The 27,372-nt window shown below is 40.5% G+C and overlaps 1 protein-coding gene across 1 annotated transcript; it reads left to right on the top strand.

The window, feature by feature from the left end:
* Positions 1-1,065: 1,065 nt before the first annotated feature.
* LUM (lumican) lies at positions 1,066-15,171 on the top strand. Its single transcript, XM_006131072.5, has 3 exons — positions 1,066-1,326; positions 5,068-5,982; positions 13,445-15,171. Exons 2-3 carry the CDS (start codon positions 5,088-5,090, stop codon positions 13,597-13,599), a joined length of 1,050 nt encoding a protein of 349 aa, XP_006131134.1. The 5' UTR covers positions 1,066-1,326; positions 5,068-5,087; the 3' UTR covers positions 13,600-15,171.
* The last annotated feature ends 12,201 nt before the right edge of the window (positions 15,172-27,372 follow it).

Genomic DNA, 27,372 nt, shown 5'->3' with positions numbered 1-27,372 from the left:
GAACAAAATCACTTTTTTTAAAAAAAGTGATAGCAAACAAAACAATCACCTTCTTAATAAAATTCAAAGAGATGACAAAATTCAAGTGTACTTATTTCATATCTGACCAGCATGAAACATTCTATCACAGAACTTTTCAATATGCTTTGTCTATCCTATCCATAGACACATTTGTGTGAGGGGGAAACAAATGAACTCTTTGAAAAGGGTTTACATCCCATAAACACATCAACACACAGTTTAGGTGTCTTGGGTTTTCTTATGGAAATGTTAAGACCCAAAATGAACAATTACAGTTCTGCCAATGATTTTCTTTATTACATTATCTTTTGGGATTGTCCAACTAAAACCAACATTCTCATCCAAGCTTTAGGATGCATTCTTGAATGATATCCATGAAATAAGAACCAGACAACGCATAGCTGAGTGGTTACAGATTATGAAGGGTAGCAGTGTTTTGAAAAGCAAAAAGGAACATATGTCTAAAGTGAATTTACAACTGCAAAAAAGTCTTTATGGGGCATTTTTATTATGAAACATATATATATATTTGATCGATTAGATCACCAAAAAAAATTCCCAAAGCTAGTAAATTACTGTGTATATAGAAAAAAAATATTTGGAGACAATATCTGCTTAAAATATGCTGGAGATAGATACATAGTATAGCACTCTAACAAAAATCTTGGTGTATTTTCATCTTTGATTCTTTTCCTTAGTTGAAACTTTTATTACATTATGATGGACATAATGTAACAGAAAGAAAAACAAGGCAAAAATAAGTGAATGACTTTCCTTAAGACATAAAACTACATTGAGGTTTGAATGTTATTTGTTAAATCATGCCCAGTGGTATAAAATAAATTGGGAGACAGGAAAGGTCTGTGTGTAATTTGTATTTTATTTAAAGTATTTTTCACTTAGAATACTAACATTCCTTATGTAAGGCTGTGGTTCATAGTCTAAACTTTCTCAGGTTTATGAAACACTTATCTTTTCTCTATTCCATAAGGACTGCAGATGGGTTGTCCTTGTACAGTATACACTGTCCACCTGCACTTCATTAGGGAGCAGCATTTGTACATACCACACCACAAGATCATCATGATGACATAGCAGCTTCAGAGAACAGCGTGACTAGGGTTTTTTTGGTTTGAGGTTGTGTTTTTTTTATTCTTGTTTTTTGGGGGTTTTTTTTTAGCTCTTGTATCACAGAGGATCTGGCAACCAGTTACCTCCTGACACTGTTTACAGCATATATTGGTCGATTCAGTCCCTTATTGCATCTGCTCTGGGAATTAAAGAAAGCAGCTTCAAGGCAGTAAGGTAAGTGCCCTTGCATATTTTAACTATAATGCTCAGCTATTTAAATGTAGCTGTAATGAGGACATGAAAAATGTCAGAACAAGTTTGCCAATTTGTAAATTGAACACAAATCAGCAGTTTAGTGTATTGATTTCACTGTTTGCTTAAAATAACCTCATGTTGCATGCATTAGTGGTGAACATTTTGTACAATATTTGGGAAGAGAAATTTCATACAGAGCAAAAGGAGAATTTAAAAATTCCACTCATTTCAAATAGCCCTCCAGGTATTTGTTCATAACAACACCTTAACAGTCCTCTTGATATGTTATATCATTACTATACAATTTAAACAGAAGGATGAATATATGAACATTTAAATCATTCATATGGCTGTTGATGAAAGGAAAATGCTATAGTTTGCTATTTTAATTGTTACCATTTAAATTTGTCGAATCTCCAATTAAATATTTTAATTTCCTTTTACACATCATAGCTAACAGAGTGAAATGGATATTTCCAAATCACATTTTAATATAGAAGATACTACATTGTTTTCATAAGAAGCAAACAATATAATTAATATAATCAAGTTTCAAAATATTTTAAAGAGATTTTGCCATTGCATCTATTCCACTCTAGTGAGGTTTTTTGAAGTTTGCTGGGATGCAATTATCATTGCCTGTATTTGCTGAGCAGTTTCCCTACTGTGTGCTCAGGTATTTTACAATGAAACTTTTTAAAAAATGAAAAATAATTCATTCAAAAAATATTTTCAGCATATACCCTGATCTTATAATTAAGAATCATATAGTTCATAAGTATATATATGATCACATTTTTTACATTTTTTGATAAGGGCACTTTTTAGATCCAAACATTAAGAACCTGGCACTAAACAAGATAATTGTTCTACATAATATTTACTTTATTGTGGAAGATTCTTGTATACCCACACACCATATTAATTTTAAACAAATACACACATTCATATGAATCATATGCCACCTAATTTTTAACATTTAGTGTAAATCCTAACACTGTTTCTGGTCTTCTGCATCGTATTTAATATTGCATGTTATTTGAAGCAAGAGTCCTGTATATGAAACCAAGGGGGAAAAGCAACTAAGAACCATTAAAAGTACAAATTAAAACCAGAAAAGCAATGAAATATACAGTTAAAGTAGAATATTTGTGCTCCTATATTAATAGGCCTTTACTCAGAGAATATTACTGGAAGGCTGAAGAGTACCAGTTCAAATTTCTGGTCATAGCTCTGACTTACCATGCTTATAGGAAAATAGTAAGACCTCCCATCCTGAATGTGTTTACAGAGAAGGGGCCAGATTTTCAGCTGATGTAAATCAGTGAAGTTGCATTGACTTCACTGAAGCTGTGCCCATTTACACTGGCAAGGGATCTGCAACATATTTTGCATTTGATTTAGTGTGCTCTCAGACAATAGTGGCTAACAGACAAATAAAACCATACTTATAACTCACATTTGAAAATCTCCCCAGTGACAGGTCTACCGTTCTGTGTTTAATTAGGTAATCTTGATTGGATAAATGCCGAATTAAAGATACTTAATAGAGCTCCTTGATCAAAAGTTTAGCATAATAAGGCATAACTGAAAAAACTTAAATTAATTGATTGGAAATACTGTAACACCACCTTAAAAACTTTCACATTTTGTCAGAAGATAGATTAACAAGAACTTCTTGGTGATGTTTCAGTTCAAGAATTATTAGCCCACTGGAATATAACATGACTTTTAGCCAGCCAACAAAAATAGGAAAATAAACTGAAGGCAAATACACTGTTCTTAATTAAATTGTAAGCACCGCAGGAGTTCTCAACATTGTATAGCTACAAATGTACTCTCACGAGATAAATAATAAAATAAAAAAATTGTTCACCTTGTTCTGCTGGAGTTTTCCATGGATTTTAGTTCCATGTCTGATGCTAATATGTATACCAAATTGCATATGGGTATGTTCTGGAATTACTTGGGAACAAGAGGACAATTTAAAGTTTACTTTGAGTTTGAACTAATTTTTACTGCTTTCCATCTCATTCTCAACTGCAGTTAAAAACACAGGGCCAGATTTGCTGCTGGTATGAATCACCCAGTTTGCTGACTTCAATGGTGCTACAATTATTTACACCAGATGTGGGTCTGACCCACTGTGTGACTTGGTAGTAGGACTGTATGTGTATATATATTACTTATATAAATATGTTAAAACACTAAGCAGTTAAAAGTTACAGGAAACCACCCATATTAAGCAGTTTCCTGGCTCAAGACCACATCAAAGCATTCCCAAGTGCAATGGGAACAATTTTGCTTCATCTGGATCTGAATACCACCTATGTTAAGCAAGTGGCTTATTGGACCCTTGATTGGTTGTTTAAAACAAGTTGCGCTGTTTATTTGTCATATTCATTTTATTTAAGTTTGAACATTTAGAATTTGCAAGGCCATTTACATTAGTATATAACCAATTTATTCAGTGTTGGGATAGATAGATAGATAGATAGATAGATAGATAGATAGATAGATAGATAGATAGATAGATAGATAGATAGATAGATAGATAGATAGATAGATAGATATTTTCAGTGCCAGCTACTCTTCTGGACCTTCCAAACATTATGTGGATTTGTATATAAGTTTCCTACTCATAAAAGAAAACATTTAAGAGATTATCAAAGAAGACTGATGAAACAATAGCTATTTTAAACAAATAATTATATAGTGAGATGTAAGTCTTAACTTGGAACTTCCTGGATGCTCTCAGTTTAAGTCAGATCAATGGAAGTTATTTAAATACGCAGCAACTTTCTTGTATTTAATTAGTAATAACAATGGACCCAATTAAAGTTCAATGGAAGAACCTTCCTTTGAATATTACTCACTACAATCCTGAAAATTTAGCTACGTCATCAAATAACTGCACATGAGTGTGACCGAACTCACCTGCCAGTCTTAAAAAAAAAAACGGATAAGAGAAAAAGGGAAAGGAGAATTTAAGCAGGAAGTATTCCATTCCTGTTTTCACATTTCCCCGTCTTTCCTTCTCTCCTCATGTTAACTGAGATCACCTAACAAAACCATCAACACCATAGTAAAGACCAAGTAGACTCATCCTCTCTTTTTCTTTGATTCCTTCTACTCATAGCTCTCCACTTTCCCCCTGTTATGTACCTTTCTAATCCATCCAACCACCTTCACAATAGCTGGTAAACAGTTTATTTCATGATGAGCATTTTTGTACAGGTTGATGAGTTTTCTCAATCTATAACTTACTGAGGCTAAAATGTGTTAGCTGATCATGGAGTTTACCACCAAATTATTTCATTTGAAAGTCACATGCCCTTATTTTTCATTCACATCCCAAAATAAGACATTATAAATGTATTATGTTATTATCAAATGTCATTGGTCCACTACAGATACTTTCTATGCAGTGGTTAAAGTAAAATGTAGGTAATTGCTTATCCTATTCTCTAATTTCTAACTACTTGTCATATCAGATTTACCAACTTTTAAAGCTCTCTTCACAAATTTAATATGACAGGAAAACCTTCAAGTTCATGTTATGGAAACAATAACAATCCTAATTGACAAATTCATAAATTAACAACTTTAATTAACTCTATCTTCCTTATCAGTTTTATGGATAATTTTATATGGTAAAATTAAAAATAATATCAAGGAAAATAAATTCAAAATTGTAACTTTTTTCCTCCTACCATACAGGGACAAGCCACTTTGCAAAGATGCATCTAAGCTCCCTACCTTTCTTTTTGGTATTGATTAGTGGTATTTTCTGCCAATACGACTACGATGTGGGATATTTTCCAGACTCAGATTACCCTTACATTCATTCAATGGAAGGGCCATCTTCAGCGATCTGTGCCCCAGAATGTAATTGTCCTGAAAATTATCCATCAGCAATGTATTGTGATGACCTCAAATTGAAAAGCCTCCCAATTGTACCTCCTGGAATAAAATATCTTTATGTCCGAAACAATATGATTGAGGGCATTGAAGAGAATGCATTTGATAATGTAACAGACCTGCAGTGGCTGATCCTAGATCACAATAATTTGGAAAATTCAAAAATTAAGGGAAGAGTCTTCTCCAAACTAAAGAGTTTAAAGAAATTACATATAAATTATAACAATTTGGTTGAAGCTGTTGGACCACTTCCCAATACTATGGATGACCTGCAACTTAGTCACAACAAGATCACAAAAATCAGCCCCAATGTATTGGAGGGGCTAGTGAACCTGACTGTCCTTCACCTACAGAACAACCAGCTGAAAACAGACTCTCTTTCTGGAGCTTTTAAAAGCCTGAAGTCACTTTTATATCTTGACTTGAGCTTCAATCAACTTACAAAGCTACCAAAAGGACTGCCGCATGCTTTACTCATGCTGTATTTTGACAACAACCAGATCAACAACATTCCTGACGAGTACTTCCAAGGTTTTAAGGCTCTGCAATATTTACGTCTGTCTCACAATCGTTTGACAGATGCTGGAATACCAGGCAACGTTTTTAATATCTCCTCCCTAGTTGAGTTGGATCTCTCCTTTAACATGCTGAAGACCATTCCAACAGTCAATGAAAATCTAGAAAACTTCTACCTCCAAGTCAACCAAATTAACAGTGAGTCATATTTGCATATTTTAACACATTGTGTAATACAATTAATGCAACTCTTTGCCTCGGCCACAAGAGATCCCTAGATATTGACACTTCCATGGAAGCTCAGTATATTATCCCCCAGGTTCACTAGCTTTAACTGGTCAAGGAGAAACAAAGAGAGACAAAAACAAAATGTTAAAAAGGTTTCTTCTCTTTGATTATTTTCCCCCTCAGTCTCCTCCAAGTATTAAATATATATATTCTTTATCAGTTTTGTATTTTTCCATTTTCAGCCAATTTTCTTTGGACAGAGGAGTTAACCTTGTTTTGAACTGAGCTGAAATTGTGGAGATCTATGGTTTTTTATCTCCTTTGTTAACTACTTCACATAGGAATGTTGATATTTAAATGGTCATTACTGGGTATCTAAGTTAACATTCATTGAGTTTACATTGCTCAGAGTAACTTCTGTAGGCTCTTTTCAATTCCGCATAGATATTGCTGTAAAATTTTCATGATCAGGTCTCCATTTTGGCATAGAATTGTGCATTTCCTATGAATTACTAATCAAAAGACTAAGGCCATCATTTTCAGAGATTAGCATCTTAGGTGTATGTCTACAGCACAGCTATTTCAAAAGAAGTTATTCCGGAATAGTTATTCCGAAACCGTTTTTTTGAAATAGCAAGTCTACCCTGCATGGAAGCCTCAAAATTAGTCTGAGCAGGCTTCCCTAATGTAGATGTGCTATCTCTATTTAGAGCCCCAGGAGGCACTCGGGAGGAATAATTTAGAATGATCCTGGTGAGGAGCTATTTCGAAATAGCAACAGTGGAGCATCTATACATGTCTTATTTCGAAATAGCTATTTCGGAATAGGTGTTATTCCTCGTAGAATAAGTTTCACAGATTTCAGAATAAGCCGGTCGTTATTTTGAAATAACAGAATGTCTGTGTAGATGCTCACATTGTCATTTCTAAATAATGCTTATTATCTCAAAATAACGGTGCAGTGTAGATGCATCCTAGTGGAGCAACTAAATCCAAGCAAGATCAGCTTTCAGTTGTGCTTGCATCTCCAGTTCTCAATCCATGAAGCCCGCTCTACAGTTGTGAGTATCAGTTCTTCAGAAATTTGGGCCTATAGTGGTTAGGTATTCAATCAAAAGGCCCCAATTTTCAGAAATGCCAACCACTCAAAGCTCCCAGTGAAGACAATGAGAGTTGTGTATTCATCTTGGTCAACTGGGCCTTGCAGAGCCTGCCTGTGCACACTGCTGACCATGATACAGGTAGATAGTGAAAGAGAGCCTTGCATAAGAGAGCCTTGATGATCTACCCCTAAAGTATTAGTAAAAAACTGATGGACCGTGCTTATGTATTTTTTCAAAAAATCACTGTTTTGAGACCCAACATAAATCTACAAAAACAACTTCCTGAAGCATTTTAAAGACTGACAGATTTATTTGGGCATAAGCTTTCATGGGTAAAAACCACTTTGTCAGATGCATGTACCACAGGACTCCTTGTTATTTTTATAGATACTGACTAACAAGGCTACCCATTTGAAACATAAATCTATTCATGTTAAGGCACTTTTTCTAGTGTCCTCCAGTTTCTGAGTCATATTTAGCAATCATCAGACAATGTCTGTATTAGATGTCATTTTTTCCTCAGAGTTCACCTGTTCCATGTACGGTAATTGGGCCTGGGCCTAGCAGCAAACTGTAATGCTGGGTGTGACAGCGTACAAATAATACTACTAATACATAACAACTTAACAGTGCTTTAAATCTTCTAAACTCTGAATAATAACTTCAATTCCATGTCTGTGATTTGCCAAGATGAGACGTGGCAACAGAGCTGCTAGAGAGAGAGAGAGAATAATTTTGTATGGAAATTCTCGATATATTGCCAGAATGAAAATGAAACATTTATCAGCATTAGTGTCTTGAGGCCTTGCTTAGGTCACTTTGCACTGTCTGCTGCAGAAGCCTAAAGCATATAAGAATCCCATATCAAAACAAAGTAGTCTGTTAAGAGCTGGTGGGCTTCTATATATATTTGAGAGAGTTTGTCTGTCTGTCCATGTGTCTATGGCTACGTCTAGACTGGCCCCTTCTCCGGAAGAGGCATGCAAAGCAGGCAAGTCAGAATAGGGAAATCCGCGGGGGATTTAAATATCCCCCGCGGGATTTAAATAAACATGGCCGCCGCTTTTTTTCCGGCTTGGGGAAAAGCCGGAAAAGAGCGTCTAGACTGGCGCGATCCTCCGGAATAAAGCCCTTTTCCGGAGGATCTCTTATTCCTTGCAAGTAGGAATAAGAGATCCTCCGGAAAAGGGCTTTATTCCGGAGGATCGCGCCAGTCTAGACGCTCTTTTCCGGCTTTTCCCCAAGCCGGAAAAAAAGCGGCGGCCATGTTTATTTAAATCCCGCGGGGGATATTTAAATCCCCCGCGGATTTCCCTATTCTGACTTGCCTGCTTTGCATGCCTCTTCCGGAGAAGGGGCCAGTCTAGACGTAGCCTATGTGTTTGTGTGTTCAAGAACTCTTCCCGAACGGTAAGTTCTAGGACCACCAAATTTGGTATATCACTTCCTCTTTATCATAACTTAAAGCAAGGTAAGGGTTTGGTTGTGGCAGGAAAATAGGAAATGTCTGGAATGGGATTGCTTCTCCTAAAATAAGACAGAAAAGAGAATCATCAGGCAGGTGAAAAGAGCTATCTGGGGGTGGCCCTCATCTGGGATTGTCTCAAGCCTGAGCCTCGCTCCCCTTTGGGAGGGTCTGAAGCTCCCCCATTCATATGGAGATGCATAAAACCATATAGAAAAGAGACAGCATCACCAGGAAGGTGAAAGGGGAAGGCTAGAGGTAAGTTCCCCTGCTGCCTGGGACTGCCCCAGCCCTGAACCTCCCAACCCTCCTAGTGCCCTGTAGGGAGGAAGAAAGGCTGAAGTCCCTCCTCCTAATTCAGGAGCACTGCTGCTGGTTGTTCCAATTCATCAGGGAGCAAGGGGAAAGTGCACAGTTTGCTCCAAGGAAGTCGAGAGGAGCTATTCTCATGTAATAGTCACAACTTTTTCCAGTAGTTATTGTATTCACTCTGGCTGCATAGAGGGCAGACGAACCTTTGCCTGCTCCAGATGGAGAACATGCTCCCTTCCCTCAGCTATGTCCACTAGAGCTGCAGCAGCCATAGAAAGGTGCTTCTCACATGGCCTCAACCTACTCCAGTAGTCCTCTTTCCCAAGGGCAACCTGCATACTTAACCCCTCACCCTCAACCCCACCCCAGAGCAATGATTTCAATGAAGCATGTACATTTTCATTTTATTTTCCAAAAACAAAAAAATAATTGAGTTTAGGACCCAAGCAACACTGGGTGAATCTAATCTAAATAGACATATCCCCACATCACTGCATAGAGCAGGCTAGACTACTTTGTAGGAAAGGAGTGGGCAAGGAGTTCAGCATTCTGAGATTACAATTGAGTGCAATAAATTTCATTGATCCCAGGACAGTGGAGCAAAGCCCAACCTGGATATTTTGGCTGGTATAATTTAGTAGCTAGGTCTCCCAATTAACATAGAATCACTGAAGGCTTAGCCATAGAGGCACCTTTGTTCCCTCCAGTTCTTAAACTCATTGCAGCCTAGGATCGAACCTTGTAAGTTTACATACCTTATTTTTAGCAAGGTTGCTTCAGTAGGGATTTTCCTATTTAAATTAGGCCAGTTAAGTCAAGTTTTTAAGTACAGTCAGGGTGCACCTACACAGCAACGTTATTTCGGAATAACATCTGTTATTTCAAAATAACAATGTGAGCATCTACACAGCAATTCCATTATTTTGAAATAACTGACGGCTTATTCTGACTTCTGTAAACCTCATTCCATGAGGAATAATGCCTATTCCGAAATAGCTATTTCAGAGTAGTTATAGTGTGGACTCTCCACTGCTGCTATTTTGAAATAGTTCCTTTCCAGGGACATTCAAAGTAATTATTCCCCAGTGCTTCCTGGGGCTTTAAACTGAGGAAGCATATCCACATTAGGGAGGCCTGTTTTAGACTAATTTTGAGGCTTTCCTGTAGTGTAGATGTGCTGCTTCGAAATAAGCCATTTCAGAGTATTTCGTCCGGAATACCTTACTTCAAAATAAGTGTGCAGTGTAGATGTAACCTCAGAGGGCTAGTTAGCTCCTTGGGTCCATCTCAGTTCCAGTTGGTGCAACAGCTGGGAAGCAGGAAGTAGGCAGACATGATTAGCCTTTAAATTCTAGTATGTGGTAAATGAATAGAGACTCTTGAGAGGTTTTGTATATTATATATTCTATTAATAGGTGCAAATCTAGAAAAGGTCCTGTGCAGATGCAGGGAGGAATCTTCTCTCACAAGCCATGAAAAGATGTTAGCATGCTCCCTGTCTAGAATAGACTGTGGTTCCTTTCCTGGGCCCTGACTCCCTTTGGGTAGGAAGTAGGGCAGGTTCCCTGCATAACACAACACATCCAATCCCTTCTGCACGCAGATAACTGCACTCATTCCACTGCCAAAGGTTCTTTCAGAGAAGTGGCTGGATTTGCCCCAGTTTTGATTGCCCTGTTGGAAGTCCTGATGTATTAACTGCAGTCAAAGTGTAATGCTGACAAGTGGAACTGATCTTGCATCCTCTGGAGGTTAGCGTATGAGTCTCTAGCACATGAACTAAAAGCAAGCTACAGAATTAGCTAAAGCTATAGAATAGGCCCATTATTCTCTCTGTAAGAGTTATTAGTGCCACTAGATAGGACAGTATATGGCATCCAGCAGGTGTGTTGGTTACAAAAGCAGAATGGAAGAGCAAAGTAAAAATCAGTGTTTTTTCCCTCTTTTAGTATTCTCACCTTCTCATCAATTGTTAGAAATGGGCCACATCCACGATAATTGAATTGACCTCGTTAGCACTTGTCCTCTGCATATGGAATGTAATACCGTTGCATATGTGTGTGTGTGTGTGTGTGTGTGTGTGTGTGTATCCCTTCCACTTCATGCCTCTGACAAATGAAAACTTATGCCCAAATAAATGTGTTAGTCTTTAAGATGCCATAGGGCTCCTTGTTGTTTTTGCTGAAACAGACAAATCATATTGGGAAGAAATTGGAATCAGCTCATAGAATTAGAAAAGTATAGGGCTTGAAGGATCCTCAACAGGACAGTCTAGTCCATTGCACTCAAGACAGGATTAACAACTGGACCTTTCCTGACAGGTGTTTGTCGAAATTGCTCTTCAAAACCTCCTGTGATGGAAATTCCACAACCTCCGTAGTGCTTAACTGCCCTGACAGATAAGATTTTTTAAAATAACTTCCAACCTAAAGCTCTTTTGCTATAAATTAATCCCCTTGTTGCTTGTCCAACCTATCTCAGAAGTTAAGGACAACAATTTTTCACCATCTTGTCACAATCTTTATGTATTTGAAAAAATGTTATATTCCCACCTCAGTCTTCTCTTCTCTAGACTAAATAAATCCATGTTGTGGTTGTTGTTTTGAGTCTTTCCTCACAGGTCATGTTTTCTAGACATTTAATCATTTTGTTCCTCTCCTCTGGATGGTCTCCAATTTATTCACATCTTTCCTGAAACGTAACACCCAGAACTGGACTCAGTTTTCCAGTTGAGGCCTTATCAACATGGAGTACCATGGAAGAATTACTTCGCGTGTCTTCCTTACAACATTCCTGCTAATACATCCCAGAATAATGCTTCCTTTGTTTTGCAAAAGTGGTACACTGTTGACTCATCTAGTTTGTGATTCACAGAAACCTTTCCATAGTCCTTCTTCCCATGCAGTCATTTCCCATTTTGTATGTGTGCAATTGATTGTACCTCCCTTTTCATTTGTCCTTGTTGAATTTCATCCTATTTACTTCAAATCTTTTCTCCAGTTTGTCCAGATAATTCTGAACTTTAATCCTATTCTCCAAAGCACTTGCAACCCCTCCCAGGCTGGTATCATCTGCAGACTTTATAAGTTGTACTCTGGATCCCACTATCTACATCAGCAATGGGCAACCAAGACTAGTGAGTGGGCTGCATGAGTGGCCCTCCATCTTCTCAGTGGACTGCAGTGATGGGCAACCTGTGACCCAGGCACCCTCTCTCTGCCTTCCTCTTCCATGTGTCTCTCATGCATTGGGGTCACTGGAGCCCTACACCTCCTACATCTCCTCCTCCCTCCCAGTACTTTCAGAGCACCATGAATCTTCTGATTCATTCTCTGTCCCCACAGCTCCCAGTCCCTCCCAGAGTGTGAACAGCCACAAACAACTGATTCAAGGCCTTCAAGCTCTAGGGGGAAGAGGGAGGAGCGGGGATGGAGCTTGATTCAGCAGATTCATGGTGCCCCTAAAGTACTGGGAGGGAGGAGGAGGAGTAGAAAGTGTGGAGCACTGAAACGCAAGAAGTGCATGGAGGAGGGGGAGCAGTCAGGGAGTGTATGGGCCATGGGTTGTCCATCACTGATCTATATAATTGATGAAAATAGTAAAGAAAACCAGATCCAGGACCAATCCCTGATGGATATGCTCAATATGCCCTTCCAGCTTCACCATGAATCACTTATAAACCTACTTTATACCAATTCCATCTAGGTTATATTTTCCTAATTTCTTTATAAGGTCATGTGGGATGCTATCAAAAGCCTTACTAAAGTAAAGATCTGCCACATAAGTACTCATATGTTGGGTTTATCAAGACCAATTGCCAATAACTATAGAAGATTCTAATGAGCATGCTCAAGGAGTCTCCTTAAAGTCCAAATGGAGATATCATCTACCATATGTTCAGATCTTTCTCTTCTTTAATACTTCATCAAGAAACATTTTTTTATTTATCTACAAGGTGCATCAGTTTTCCTACGTGACTTAAGGGTGGAGAGCATTAGCCTGAAATAAGGCCTAGGATGGAATTTTCAAAATAAAAATAAGATATTTAAAAGATAATTCCTAATATAGAGGCCCATTGGCCTGCATCCATCTGCCAGCATAGGCCTAGTTTCTTTTTACCACATTTATGTCTCTCTTCATATTTATGCCATGTAACATTTGCTTTATAGCTCTCTTACAATTTAGTAAATGCCTTCCTTCCAACACACCTGCCAACTGGGTACTGAGCTCTTTTGAAAATGTGGCCACTAATTTAAGAGTCTAAATGTGAGTAGACTCCATTTAAAATCTGGCACCTATTGTAAGTGCAGAGGATTTGAATAATCTAGATCTAAACTCCTTTGAAAAGCCAGCAACTAAGAGTGAGCTCCTCATCTAATGTAAATCCATGGTACTCCACGAAAGTAAAGGGAACTACCACTTTACTCCAACTAAATATGCAGCCCATTGTATTCAAGCCCTCAGAGACTCCTCTGCATTAGTCATAGTTTCAGACTATTGTGTCATGTAGACTGCTATTACAATTAATTATTATCATTATTTTGCATTTCAGAGTTCCCACTGAGCAGCTTTTGTAAGGTTGTTGGACCACTAACCTATTCCAAGATCAAACATTTGCGTTTGGATGGAAATAATCTTACTCGATCTGACCTGCCACAGGAAATGTACAACTGTCTCCGTGTAGCTGCTGATGTCTCACTGGAGTAATGAGTCTCTGATTTCCTCCTAAGGGCCATAAATATACTGCAGATTTACACCAACATAACTCTTTAAAATTAGGCTGCCTTAACAAAAGGCAAGTTGAATATTATCTATTCTGTTTGTAATATTTAGCATGAACCTGGTGATCCTAACAAATCATGTTTGTGCATAGTTTTACAAGTAGTTTCAATTGTTTATTTTAGGAAACACAAAAGGACCCAATTCAGCACCACCCTTACCCCCAAATCTGGCTTTCAAGTTGGAAGGATATGATCATGATTGTCGAAATCTATGTACGTTCACATACATGCACACACACATTGGTGTATGCAGTTGTGCTCAGGTTCTCATGGAAGTCAGGTGTGTTTTTGGCAGAGTACAGAATGGTAATTTAGGGCTGAACTGTGCATGTTGAATATTCACCATCATCAACATTAATATTCTAAATTATTCATGCCTTAGATCTAGTTTTAGAAATTTCAAAAGAACAACATAATACAAGTTAGCAATATAAATATGATAAAATTTTATGAAAATATATTTTCAGAGCCCATTTCAATAAGACATTAATGAGACATGAAAGATTATGAAGAAATGAGAACATTTTTCAGGTTTTTAAAATTGTTTGCTGTTGTTTTTGTCAAAGTTACCTGTATACTTTCATGGAGAGGTTTTTGTCTGCTACCAGTAGAATTGTTATTTCACAGTAAATCCTATATACAAGTATTTTTATTCAATTACTTGCATGCTACGTTTAACCAGATTATAGAAAATAAAACATAGCAAATGGCTCTGTTGTGTCCATATCATTGTCAAATATGTTGCAGTCTTTTATAAACTTGAAAAGGAAGTTCAGGTTAAAACAAAAAATTCTGAGGTATTATATTTTGCTGAATTTATTGTAAGGTTAAATAAACTGTTTTCTGTACCTTTCAGTTTCAAAATGTTTTTAAACATATCATCTAATCATATCCACTACTACTTGTGTTTATCATTTTGTTCAGGCCTGGTGCATTGAGAATTGCCAGGTGAAATATGCCTGTTATAATGAGCTGTTAAGTAATAGTCTGAAATGCATTTATGAATTTTGTCAACGTGAAAATGAAATGTATTAGATGTCACAGGCAACAAGTGTTAGGAAGTGTTTATCCCTTCTGATACAAAGAAACTAGTGCATGCTACCTGAAAATGGGAAGTCAAAGTATTGTATGTCTGGGAACACACACTAAAATACACTTGGCATTAACTAAAAGCCACTATGACAGCTTACTTGTGAACAAGAATGGTCCAATGGATACTGTCTGTCTTTGGCTCCTTGATTATGACACCCTTTAAGTGAAAACTATCCTAATTTTTATGGTGGAATCAGACATTACACTACCTCCCCCACGCCTTCAAAAAAAAGAGAGGGAGATTCCTTAAGTACTACCAATCCTACACAATCATAAGTATGCAACAAGTATGCAAAATGATAAATTACCAAACAAACAAACAAACAAACAAACAAGTTCTTTGTGTTTGCTTTCATTTTTAAGGAATTTTGATGTTTGTGATTTTCAAGTTTTTCTCCACAACACTGAGGGCTACAAACTAAAACAAACAAACAAAAAAGCTGTATTTCCCATGTATTCACAATATTCCAAAGGTTGGGGCTTTATGAAAACATCAAATATAGTAGGAAGCACAATAAAATGTTGAGAGTTGACAACATTTTCCCTTTGTGTAAGATTTCGTGTATGTTATGGATTTGATGCCTCCAATGTTAGTGGATTATTTAAACTATTTCTGCTATGACTTTGCAATGACCACCATCTTGATTGACACAGGGACCTCCAGGGCTAAAAGTGTGAGACTTTACAGCTTAAGTTAAAAGACAATTCCTAAGGACTGAGACCATTCCCGGTCTGGTCCAGCTGGTGGGGCTTCCCACGGGTTTTATGTATGCCCTGCTCTGGGCTGCTTCCTCTCCCCTCCTTACCTATTGTTCCAGGCCTCTCGGGCCACACTAATTCGCCTACCTCCTCCTTCAAAGTTCCTGTGTTGAGGTCGGGTCCCCCTCCCTTCCTACCTGCCCACCTTTTCTCCTGGCTACCGCCTGTCCCCTTTCCGCGTGAGGCAGAGCCGATATCACCCCGGACGTTCTCCCCCTCCACGGATTGGTCACTGTGGGGCACTCTGCACCCCTGTTCTCTCTCTCACTGCACCCCTTTCAGAGCTGGCATGGTTCTCATCTCCCTTCCTCCCATCTGTTTGGCAGCGTCTGAGCACGCCGCGCATGTGCTCACTCCCGCTTGCTGCCCTCTATTCAGGGCTGGCTTGGGAACTTTTAAAGTGCGGGGCCTTGACGGTCTGTCACAAGGGCCTTTAAAGTGCGGGGCCGTGGCACCCCATCACACCCTCCCTCTGAAAATCGCAACCTAAGAGACACATACTAATTTGCCATGTTCTACACTTGGGAATTATTTCAAAAGAACAAGTGAAACATCCACACTACCATGCCCGTTATTTTGAAATAACAGACTGGTACTTTTGAAATACTAACTCCTGCTTTCTATGAAGATTAACTCTAATTCCCAAGTCGTTATTTCAAAATAGCAGTAGTGTGGACACTCCGGTGCCACTATTTAGAAATAACTTCTCCCCAGAGTAATTCAAACTAATTCCTCCCCAGTGCTTGCTGGGGCTCTAAATCAAGGTAGCGCATTTGCATTAAGGAAGCTTGCATTGGACAAATTTTGAGGCTTCCTCGTAGCGTGGACACGTTATTTTGAAATTATTTTTTTGGGAGTTATTTTTTACGTATCTCAGTCTTAAGAAGAAAAGGTGGTAGACCATATGTTGCAACTTATTTCATAAGGTTGGGTGGATGTTCAGCGAAGGTACTCCATAGGGAAGCCACACAGGGACAAGATAAATGGCCTGGTAAAGTACTTAACAGGAGGTACTGAAAAAAATAACAGCCCTCCCCTACTTCCAGTTGACCACCTTAACCCTTCTATGTGGATTGCAGGTGGTAAGGTTGAAGCCATTGGTTGGCTTCAGGACCTACGTGGAAATCCAAGGGGGCTGGTAGAGCCCTGGGTAATGATTTAAAGCAAGAATAGGGAACCTTTTTTGTGTCAGGGGCCACTGACCCACAGAAAAATCAGTCAGGGGACACACACAAGTGGGAAGCAAATAACCCCCCTCACTGATGTGGCCGGAACTGAGGAAAAAGACACTCCACACATTTTCCACGTCCACCAAAGCCTAGAAGAGCCCAACATAGTAGATTGTTGTGTGCTCCAGCCCTCTGGTGGAGCAGCAGGGGGGCTAGAGCACCAGCACAGGCTCCCCAACGCTGTGGGGGTTCTGAGCTCAGGGGCCAGATCCAGGCAGGCCTGAGATTCCTTACCCCTGATTTAAAGTAACATGGATTGACTCACACTGTACATTTTATCTGACAAGAAGTCACAGACATCTATATTAAAAAATTGCAGTCTGATTAAAACCCATTTTAAGTGTCTCCTGTCCTTCTTTCACTGTAGCCAGACAATTACCCACAGTTGTTTTAGTGATACGGAATGTTACCAACATCCACTGCCAGTCTTTCCAGTAGCAGTAGTCAAGACATAAGGTTGCTTCAGTGTCTGCATTCCTGGAAGTTCCATGGAACAGGGGTTGTTAACAGGGAGTTTGGAGAGGGAGTTGGGAAGAGGTGTGGGAAGGCAGTGAGATAGCACTCGCCATTCTTTAACGTCTTTTCACTACACTCCTTCCCTTCAGGGAGGCATTGAATAACAACTGATATGTCTACACTACCCTCCTAATTCGAACTAGGAGGGTAATGTAGGCATACTGCACTTGCAAATGAAGCCCGGGATTTGAATTTCCCGGGCTTCATTTGCATAAGCCGGGCGCCGCTATTTTTACATCCCGGCTAGTTCGAACCCCGTGCCGCACGGCTACACGTGGCACAGAGTAGCTAGTTCGGATTAGGCTTCGTGAAATGAGGAGTACAGCTAGTTCGGATTAGGAAGCCTAATCCGAACTAGTTACTCCATGCCACGTGTAGCCGCGCGGCACGGGGTTCGAACTAGCTGGGATTTAAAAATGGCTTATGCAAATGAAGCCTGGGAAATTCAAATCCCGGGCTTCATTTGCAAGTGTGGTATGCCTACATTACCCCGCTAGTTCGAACTAGCGGGGTAGTGTAGACATACCCTGAGGAATCTCTCAAAAGGAAGGCAGGTATGGATGGTGATAGCTCTGCTGTTGTTACCTACACAGCAGGTGCCAAGTTTGTCTTCCTCCAGGAAGAAAGAAGTGATTTCATCTGCACTAAGTGCAAGCTGGTCACCATTTTGAAAGAAAAAATTAGAGGACTGGAGGCCCAAGTATCAACCCTACGTTCTATCAGAGAGGATGAAGACTTCCTCGATAGAAGGCAGCATTTAATCCTGCAGCCACAGCAGGCTGAAGAGCCAGTCAGGGCAGTACAGGACAAGGAAGAAAACTGGCAGCATGTAACCTCTAGAAGGAGAAGACCACCAACTCAGGTATCACCCATTCCTGTAGAAGTAAGTAACCGCTTTCAGGCAATCTCCACAGGCACTGTGGTGGACAATGCTTTGGCAGAGACCTCTCAGGGAAGAAATCAGAAAGGAACACCATCTACCGGAAGGCATGGGATGCACAGTCCTAGGGATAGGGGTTCCACGACCACCACTCCCAAAAGAAGATGGGTAGTGGTGGTCGGGGACTCCCTCCTAAGAGGGTCTGAGTCATCCATCTGTCATCCAGACCTGCAATCTCGAGAAGTGTGCTGCTTACCGGGAGCTCGCATTCAGGATGTGACCGAGAGTCTTCCGAAAGTGATTAAAACTTCAGATCGCTACCCCTTCCTGCTTCTCCATGTAGGAACTAACGATACGGCCAAGAATAACCTTGAGTGGGTCACAGCAGATTATGGAGCACTGGGAAAAAGGATCAAGGAATTTGAAGTGCAAGTGTTGTGGTGTTCTCATCCATCTTCCAGGTGAAGGAAAAGGTCTGGTAGGGATCGTCAAATTGAGGAATTAAATGCGTGGTTGTGCAGGTGGTGTTGGAGAGAGAGCATTGGTTTCTTCGACCATGGGACTCTGTTCCAGGCACAAGGATTGTTAGGAAGAGATGGGATCCACCTAACGGAGGGTATGTCTACACTACCCCGCTAGTTCGTACTTGCAAATGAAGCCCGGGATTTGAATTTCCCGGGCTTCATTTGCATAAGCGGGGAGCCGCCATTTTTAAATCCCCGCTTGTTCGAACCCCGTGTAGCGCGGCTACATGGGGCTCGAACTAGGTAGTTCGGACTAGGTTCCATGAGGTGTACCGGTAGTTCGGAATAGGAACCTAGTCCGAACTACCTAGTTCGAGTCCCGTGTAGCCGTGCTACACGGGGTTCGAACAAGCGGGGATTTAAAAATGGCGGCTCCCCGCTTATGCAAATGAAGCCCGGGAAATTCAAATCCTGGGCTTCATTTGCAAGTGTGGTATGCCTACATTACCCTCCTAGTTCGAACTAGGAGGGTAGTGTAGACATACCCCAAGAGAGGAAAGAACATCTTTGCGAGCAGGCTTGCAAACCTAGTGAGGAGGGCTTTAAACTAGGTTTGTTGGAGGATGGTGACCAAAGCCCTGAGGTAAGTGAGGACGTCGGACACCGGGAAGAAACACAAGGAGAAATGCGCAACAAAGAAGGACCCTGATTTGTATGGAGAAGGCAGGGTGATCAACTGGTTATCTAAGGTGTTTGTACACCAATGTGAGAAACCTGGGAAACAAACAGGGAAAAATAGAAGCCCTGGCCCAGTTAAAGAACTATGATTTGATTGGAATAACAGAGATTTGGTGGGATGACTCGCATGACTGGAGCACTGTCATAGAAGGGTATAAACTATTCAGGAAAAACAGGCAGGGGAGAAAAGGAGGAGGAGTTGCATTGTATGTAAGAGAGCATTATGATTGCTCGGAGATCCAGTACTTAGAGGGAGAAAAGACTGTTGAGAGCCAATGGATTAAATTTAGAGGTGGAAGCAATCAGGGTGATGTTGTGGTTGGTGTCTGCTATAGACCACCGGATCAGTTGGATGAGGTAGACAAAGCTTTCTTTGGACAACTGAGAGAAGCTTCCAGATCGCAGGCCCTGATTCTCATGGCTGACTTTAATCACTTTGACATCTGTTGGGAGACCAATATGGCAGTACACAGACAATCCGGGAAGTTTTTGAAGAAAGTTGGGGATAACTTATTGGTACAAGTGCTGAAGGAAATGATGAGTGGCCATGCACAGCTTGACCTGCTGCTCACAAACAGGGAGGAATTAGTAGGGGAAGTAGAGATGGGTGACAACCTGGGAAGCAGTGATCATGAAATGGTAGATTTCAGGATCCTGACCAAAGGAAGAAAAGAGAGTAGCAAAATACAAACCCTGGTCTTCAGATGAGCAAACTTTGACTCCCTCAGAGAACTGATGGTCAGGATCCCCTGGGATGCTTACCTGAAGGGGAAAGGAGTCCAGGAGAGCTGGCAGTATTTTAAAGAAGCCTTATTAAAGGCACAGGAAGAAACCATTCCGATGCGCAGCAAGGAAAGCAAATATGGTTGGTAACCAGATTGGATTACCGAGGACATCCATGGTGAGCTTAAACACATAAAGGAAACTTGCAAGAAGTGGAAATTTGGACTGATGACTAGGGAGGAGTAAAAATATTTTGCTCGAGAATGCAGGGGAGTTATCAGGAAGGCAAAAGCGTGATTGGAATTGCAACTGGTAAGTGATGTAAAGGGTAACAAGAAAGGTTTCTACAGGCATGTTAGCAATAAAAGGGTGATCAGAGAGGATGCGGGGCCCTTACTGAAGGAGGGAGGTAACCTAATGACAGATGATGTGGGAAAAGCTGAAGTACTCAATGCTTTCTTTGCCTCTGTCTTCACAGACAAGGACAGCTCCCAGGCAAATGCACTAGGCAATGCATTATGGGAAGGAAGTGGACAGCCCTTGGTGGGGAAAGAACAAGTTAGGAACTATTTAGAAAAGCTAAACATACACAAATCCATGGGCCCAGATTTAAAGCATCCGCGGGTACTGAGGGAGTTGGCAAATGTCATTGCGGAGGCTTTGGACATTATCTTTGAAAACTCGTGGAGATCGGGAGAGATCCTGGATGATTGGAAAAAGGCAAACGTAGTGCCCATCTTTAAAAAGGGGAAAAAGGACAATTCAGGGAACTATAGACCAGTCAGCCTTACCTGAGTCCCCAGAAAAATCATGGAGGGGATCCTCAAAGAATCCATTTTGAAGCACTTGGAAGAGGGGAAAGTGATCAGGAATAGTCAACATGGATTCACGAAGGGCAAGTCGTGCCTGACCAATCTGATTAGCTTCTATGATGAGGTAACTGGCTCTGTGGATATGGGAAAGTCAGTAGATGTGATATACCTTAACTTTAGCAAAGCTTTTGATACAGTCTCCCACAATATTCTTGCCTGCAAGTTAAGGGAATGTGGATTGGATAAATGGACTGTAAGATGGATAGAGAGCTGGATAGACTGTCAGGCCCAATGGATAGTGATCAATGGCTCAATGTCAGGTTGGTGGTCAGTTTCTAGCGGAGTGCCCCAAGGATCAGTTCTTGGACCGGTTTTATTCAACATCTTTATTAATGATCTCGATGAGGGGATGAATTGCACCCTCAGCAAGTTTGTAGATGATACTAAGCTAGGGGGAGAGGTAGATAAGATGAAGGGCAGGGATAGGATCCAGAGTGACCTGGACAGATTAGAGGATTGGGCCAAAAGAAATCTGATGAGGTTCAACAAGGACAAGTGCAGAGTCCTGCACCTGGAACGGAAGAATCCCAAGCATAGTTACAGGCTGGGGAGTGAATGGCTAAGTAGCAGTTCAGCAGAAAAGGACCTGGAGATTACAGTGGATGAGAAGCTGGATATGAGTCAATAGTGTGCCCTTGTAGCCAAGAAGGCTAATTGTATATTAGGGTGCATTAGGAGGAGCATTGCCAGCAGATCCAGAGAAGTGATTATTCTCCTTTATTTGGCTCTGGTGAGGCCACATCTGGAATATTGTGTCCAGTTCTGGGCCCCCCACTACAAAAAGGATGTGGACGCATTGGAGAGGGTCCAGCGGAGGGCGATTAAAATGATTAGGGCACTGGAGCGCATGACTTATGAGGAGAGACTGAAGGATTTGGGTTTGTTTAGTCTGCAGAAGAGAAGAGTGAGGGGGGATTTGATAGCAGCCTTCAACTTCCTGAAGGGAGGTTCCAAAGAGGATGGAGAGAGGCTGTTCACAGTAGTGACAGATGGCAGAACAAGGAGCAATGGTCTCAAATGACAGTGGGAGAGCACTAGGTTGGATATTAGGAAAAGCTATTTCACTAGGAGGGTGGTGAAGCACTGGAATGGGTTTCCTAGGGAGGTGGTGGAATCTCCATCCCTAGAGGTGTTTAAGTCTCGGCTTGACAAAGCCCTGGCTGGGTTGATTTAGGTGGGATTGGTCCTGACTTGATGACCTCCTGAGGTCTCTTCAAGCTCTATGATTCTATGACATTATGCATCACAGATACTTACCATCATGCCACAAATTCTTCCTTTGGATATGCACAAAGATCCACACAGATATTTTGATCATTATGGGCAAATACAAAGACAATGAGAGTCAACACACAGTGTTTCAACCAAGCTCAGTGAGCCCTGGAATAAGCCATGTAACAAAGATGGCAACATTTTATTTTCACTTCACTACATCAGTGTGGTTTGGAATTTGGTCAACTCCTGCTGACTCGGGGTACATCTAGTCTACCATCTGCCATGTCCAAGGAATGTGTCCACTTTTCCGAAAAAAAAGTCAGCATCCCTGTAAACCTTGTTTCACGAGGAAGAAAGGATGTACCAAAAGAGGGTTTTTCCCTGACATTTGGCCCCGTGTAGATGGGCCAAATGTTGGAAAAGCCTCTTTTGGAAGAAAAGCAGAAAAAGATACACAAATTGCCGGTCACGATTTGTGTATCTTTTTCTGATTTTTCTTTGTAGTGGAGACATAGTCTCACTTTATCCAGCACAGTTCTTTGGACTCCACTCTAAAATTAGAAAAATTAGAATAGTCTTCTGGTGGAGGGAACAGGTGTTTGGGGAGGAGTGTAGTCTGGGGACAAGAATCCTATCCTCTGTCATGCCTATGGAGAAGGCTTAGGTTGAGGCACATATAGAGTTATTTTGGAATTAGTTTTCTTTTTAGGATACCTTTTTGACTCTACAGTGAGTATGTAACTTTTATTTGTAGTTTTGTGGTGTATTGACCAATTTATAGTAGTAATCTGTTGCAGGTTTTCATCTAGAAAACCATATTCATAAGATATTTATGTCAACAAAAGTTTTTATAGGAAATATATGCTTCGGATATCTCAGTGTTGCCTTTTTATTCTTTACCTCAAAGAGAAATTGAACAAGATGAATCTATGTACAGTGTCTGAATTTTAGGAAACTACATTTCAAAATGTATAGAGCCTCTCAAATCCAAAGCAGTCTAACATTTCATCTACATTTTTTCAGGAACAGTGCTTACCTGCTTACCTGTTCAGTTTTACCCAAACAGGAAGAAATAGTTACTGCTCAATGTCACCCAAATCCATTGGGAAAGGAGTGTTGAGAACATACTCAGCACAGATCTATACCCAAGTTTAAAATGCTTAAGCAAAAGCACTCCAGCTGGCAGTGATTGTTGTTGAGATCATGGAAAACTGAAGAGGTTTATAATATGGCTATAAACACTTTTGCCATATGCACCTCCAGCATCTATCCACAGTTCTGTGATTTAGTCTCTTTGTTGCCACTTGGCATGATTCTGTATGCAGTACAGACAGCTTGTTTAAGTCCAACTCTGAACAAGACTGCTCATTTAAGTACATATGCTGCGTGGCCTTTCACTCCTTCAAAAAACAAGAGAAAAACTTATTCCCTCCCTGCCCCCAGCCCACAATTTTTCCTCAGCCGTGTTTAGAGAGATATAGAGTTAAAACATGCTTGTTTTGCTATGAAAAAGTAATGATTTTTTTATGTGTAATTCCAGAGGTGTTACTGATAAAGAAACCTAGTTGACCTCTATTTGAACTCTCTTCTTTTTTGTGAATCTCAGCAGATTAGACCAATGGGGTAATAGAAATCATCCTTCACCCTGCTACCCCTCCCCCCAAAAAACCCTAGTTGTATCGTATCTCATGGAAGTTGGTCTTTTTTTTTCTTTGACATCCTGTGACAAGTGTTGCTTTTTCACTCCCATGAATTAAAGCTATGTTATCTCACAATAAAAATAAAGAGAGATCTGTCAAAGGATATTTATCAAAAAGCAAGAAAAAGTCATGGGATGTTATTTTTTTTATGATCAAAGCTTTGCCACATACACCAGTTTTATAGCTTCAGTCTCTGTATTAAGCTTTATAGTGTCAATGGATCAAGCTTAGAGAAATGCAGCAGCAAGTATACAGATACCAGGCAAGATGTCAATAGGTATAAAACAGTGTGCCTCAGTTGAACTAAATGGAGTCACAGTGATTACATGCAAGGTGGGGATCTGACCTTTTACAAATTTACTTTTGAAATGTCTGCGACAAAATAGGCTGGTACTTGTAAGAAATGTATTGATTAATTCATTTAATGTATGGGACCAAGTCCTGAGGGCTTTACACAATTTTAATTTAAGCAAATTCCTGAAGCGAATAAGATTTTGCCTCAAGACTAAGTAAATATTGTCCATGGATTTAAACATCTGTGTGTATTTTTAGCAGAGAGAATAAAAAAGTTGCATTTCCCCTCTGTGGCAATTATGAGATTATGAAATTTGATATCGTCCCCAAGCAAGATTAAAAGTGTTGCCATGTCTAGGTCTCCTTTGGGAAGTTAGCTGCTTGGGCTCCAATTTTTAAAAAATGTATTTAGGTATTTTATTGTTGAGAATAACAACACCTAACTGACTTAGGAGCTTAAATCTCATTTTCAGGAAAGAGACTTAGATGTCCAACTGTGAGAAAGTACTTTTGAAAATAAGGTTTAGGCTCCTAAACCAGCTAGGCATTGTGACACTGAGGCCAGCAACACCTACCATAAAATCTCGAGTATAATGCACACTTTTTTCCCGTTTCTTTTAGCATCAAAGGTGGGGTGCACATTATCTATAAGAGGTTTTTTTAAAAAGTTTTAAACTCACGCTCGGCGGGCACAAGCTGGGGGAGGGGGCCAGCAGGCGCGAGCTCGGCGTGCAGACAGCTGGGCGGGGGATGCTCCCCCGGCAGGTGTGAGCTCAGTTTGTGTTTGCAGTTGTGCCTTTGAGTTGTGAGGACCTTCCTAATCTGACTTTGTAGATTTGTTGTGCTTTGGAGTTGCTTATATGGTGTTAGAAGAATTAGCAGGAGAAATATGGGGGCAAATAGGATACCGTAAAATCTTGAGTATAATGGGGGTGCGCATTATAGATAAGAGTTTAGTTTATTCAAGAATTCTGATGTTTAAAAGGCAGGTGCACATTATACTCGAGATTTTACGGTAAATACCTTTAAAACTCTGGGCTTAAGGAGTTATGTCACATTTTTTAAAAATGGTACTTAGGGCCAGAGTTTTAAAGGTACGTAGGTGCCTAAAGATGCAGAGGAACACTTTGAAAATTCCATTAAGTACCTATCTGCACCTTAGGCACTTTAAAATTTGACCTTGTGCTCTTTTGAAAAGATTACCCAAAGCTTGGAAAATGTGTCATAGAAAATAGCTGAATTAGCATGGGAATTAATAAATTATCATGTGCACTTTTGCCTTGCAGAATGTCTTTGTGGTATAGTATCCGTATTCTGAAATCTTTTCTACCCTTTCTCTCAAACAAAGCCAGCAAAACAAAATTCCATAGCAAACTCAGAATCTACTGAGATCATTTGCAAGAACAACCAGGCTGCCCTGGAGAAGTCCTTGTGCCCGTCTGGTTCTCCAAGATTGAAAGGAAATGGATTTCAGAAGAGGTGGCTTACTCAGTTTCAGTGAGAGAAGAAAATGCATGTGTTACTCAGTAACAACCCTCTGGCTAACTGTGCTGGAAGGGATAATTTCATGCTTGCCACATCATGCTTGAACTATGTAGACTCCCTCAAACCACAGGGTTCTAAACATTAACAGAACTAACTCACCCCTTCATCCTTCTGAGCTAAAGTTGTCTACAGTTTACTACATATGCGACTTCTGAATGCTTAAAATGCAAAATCCTATCTGGCATTCAGGGGTATTAAAGAACATATCATATTGATTATATAAGCATCAGTGACAATGTATCTGGACACCAAGAGTCCTCTTTCTACACTGCCCCGTGGTGTGATGTGTTCTGACTAGCTGCTGTCCTTAGAAGACAAATACACAAACAGAGGGTTGCCCACTCCATAAGACAAACTCTATGGCCAGAGTCCTGCAAATTTGCAGATGTCTGCTTTATATCCACAGGTGTCTGCACCTATAATATAATATATGGATCTATACCTATCTCATAGAACTAGAAGGGTCCTTGAGAGGTCATTGCATCCAGTCCCCTACCCTCATGGTAGGACCAAGTACCATCCCTGACAGATTTGCCCCAGATCCCCAAGTGGCCCCTCTAGGGGTATGTCTACACTACCACCCTAGTTCGAACTAGGGTGGTAATGTAGGCAACCGGAGTTGCAAATGAAGCCCGGGATTTGAATTTCCTGGGCTTCATTTGCATAAAGCCGGGCGCCGCCATTTTTAAATATCCGCTAGTGCGAACTCCGTGCTGCGCGGCTACACGCGGCACGGACTAGGTAGTTCGGACTAGGCTTCCTAGTCCAAACTACCGTTACTCTTCGTGAAATGAGCTCTACAATGCAAAGGGCTCTACATACGACATGATATGATTCTGTGGGAGAAATGGAGCAAGAAATGGAGGATTCTTGTAGGGGTCAATGAGTCACTGTGGAGGGATAGAGAGGTGGTGCTAATGACCCTGGTTTGTGGCTCTCAGGAGAGCTTCATGGGATCTACTATCCTTCCCTTTCTCTGGAGAGGCAGAGAGGGAAACCCCACATTACCATAAAGAATATTGTCCAGACTGATAGAATTTCCTGCTCCATGAGTGAGAAAAACCCACAGGCTACGTCTACACTGGCCCCTTTTCCGGAAGGGGCATGTAAATTTCAGCAGTCGTCGTAGGGAAATCCGCGGGGGATTTAAATATCCCCCGCGGCATTTAAATAAAAATGTCCGCCGCTTTTTTCCGGCTTTTAAAAAAGCCGGAAAAGAGCGTCTAGACTGGCCCCGATCCTCCGGAAAAAGTGCCCTTTTCCGGAGGCTCTTATTCCTACTTCAAAGGCTCTTATTCCTACTTCCTACTTATTTTCCTACTTTGAAGTAGGAATAAGAGCCTCCGGAAAAGGGCACTTTTTCCGGAGGATCGGGGCCAGTCTAGACGCTCTTTTCCGGCTTTTTTAAAAGCCGGAAAAAAGCGGCGGACATTTTTATTTAAATGCCGCGGGGGATATTTAAATCCCCCGCGGATTTCCCTACGACGACTGCTGAAATTTACATGCCCCTTCCGGAAAAGGGGCCAGTGTAGACGTAGCCACATAGATGACCCTTTGACCTATAGTTTCTAAAACTCTCTGTGATTAAATATATAGTGAACATATTAGACAATATTAACTAGTAGAGGTGCTTTGTTTGTGAGCTCTCCCCACTTTTTCCCTCAAAGCCATT

Source organism: Pelodiscus sinensis, chromosome 1 (assembly GCF_052426305.1).
Source record: "Pelodiscus sinensis isolate ZL-2025 chromosome 1, ASM5242630v1, whole genome shotgun sequence".
Taxonomy (NCBI): Eukaryota; Metazoa; Chordata; order Testudines; family Trionychidae; genus Pelodiscus; species Pelodiscus sinensis.
This window is presented reverse-complemented; position numbering and strand designations above follow the sequence as displayed.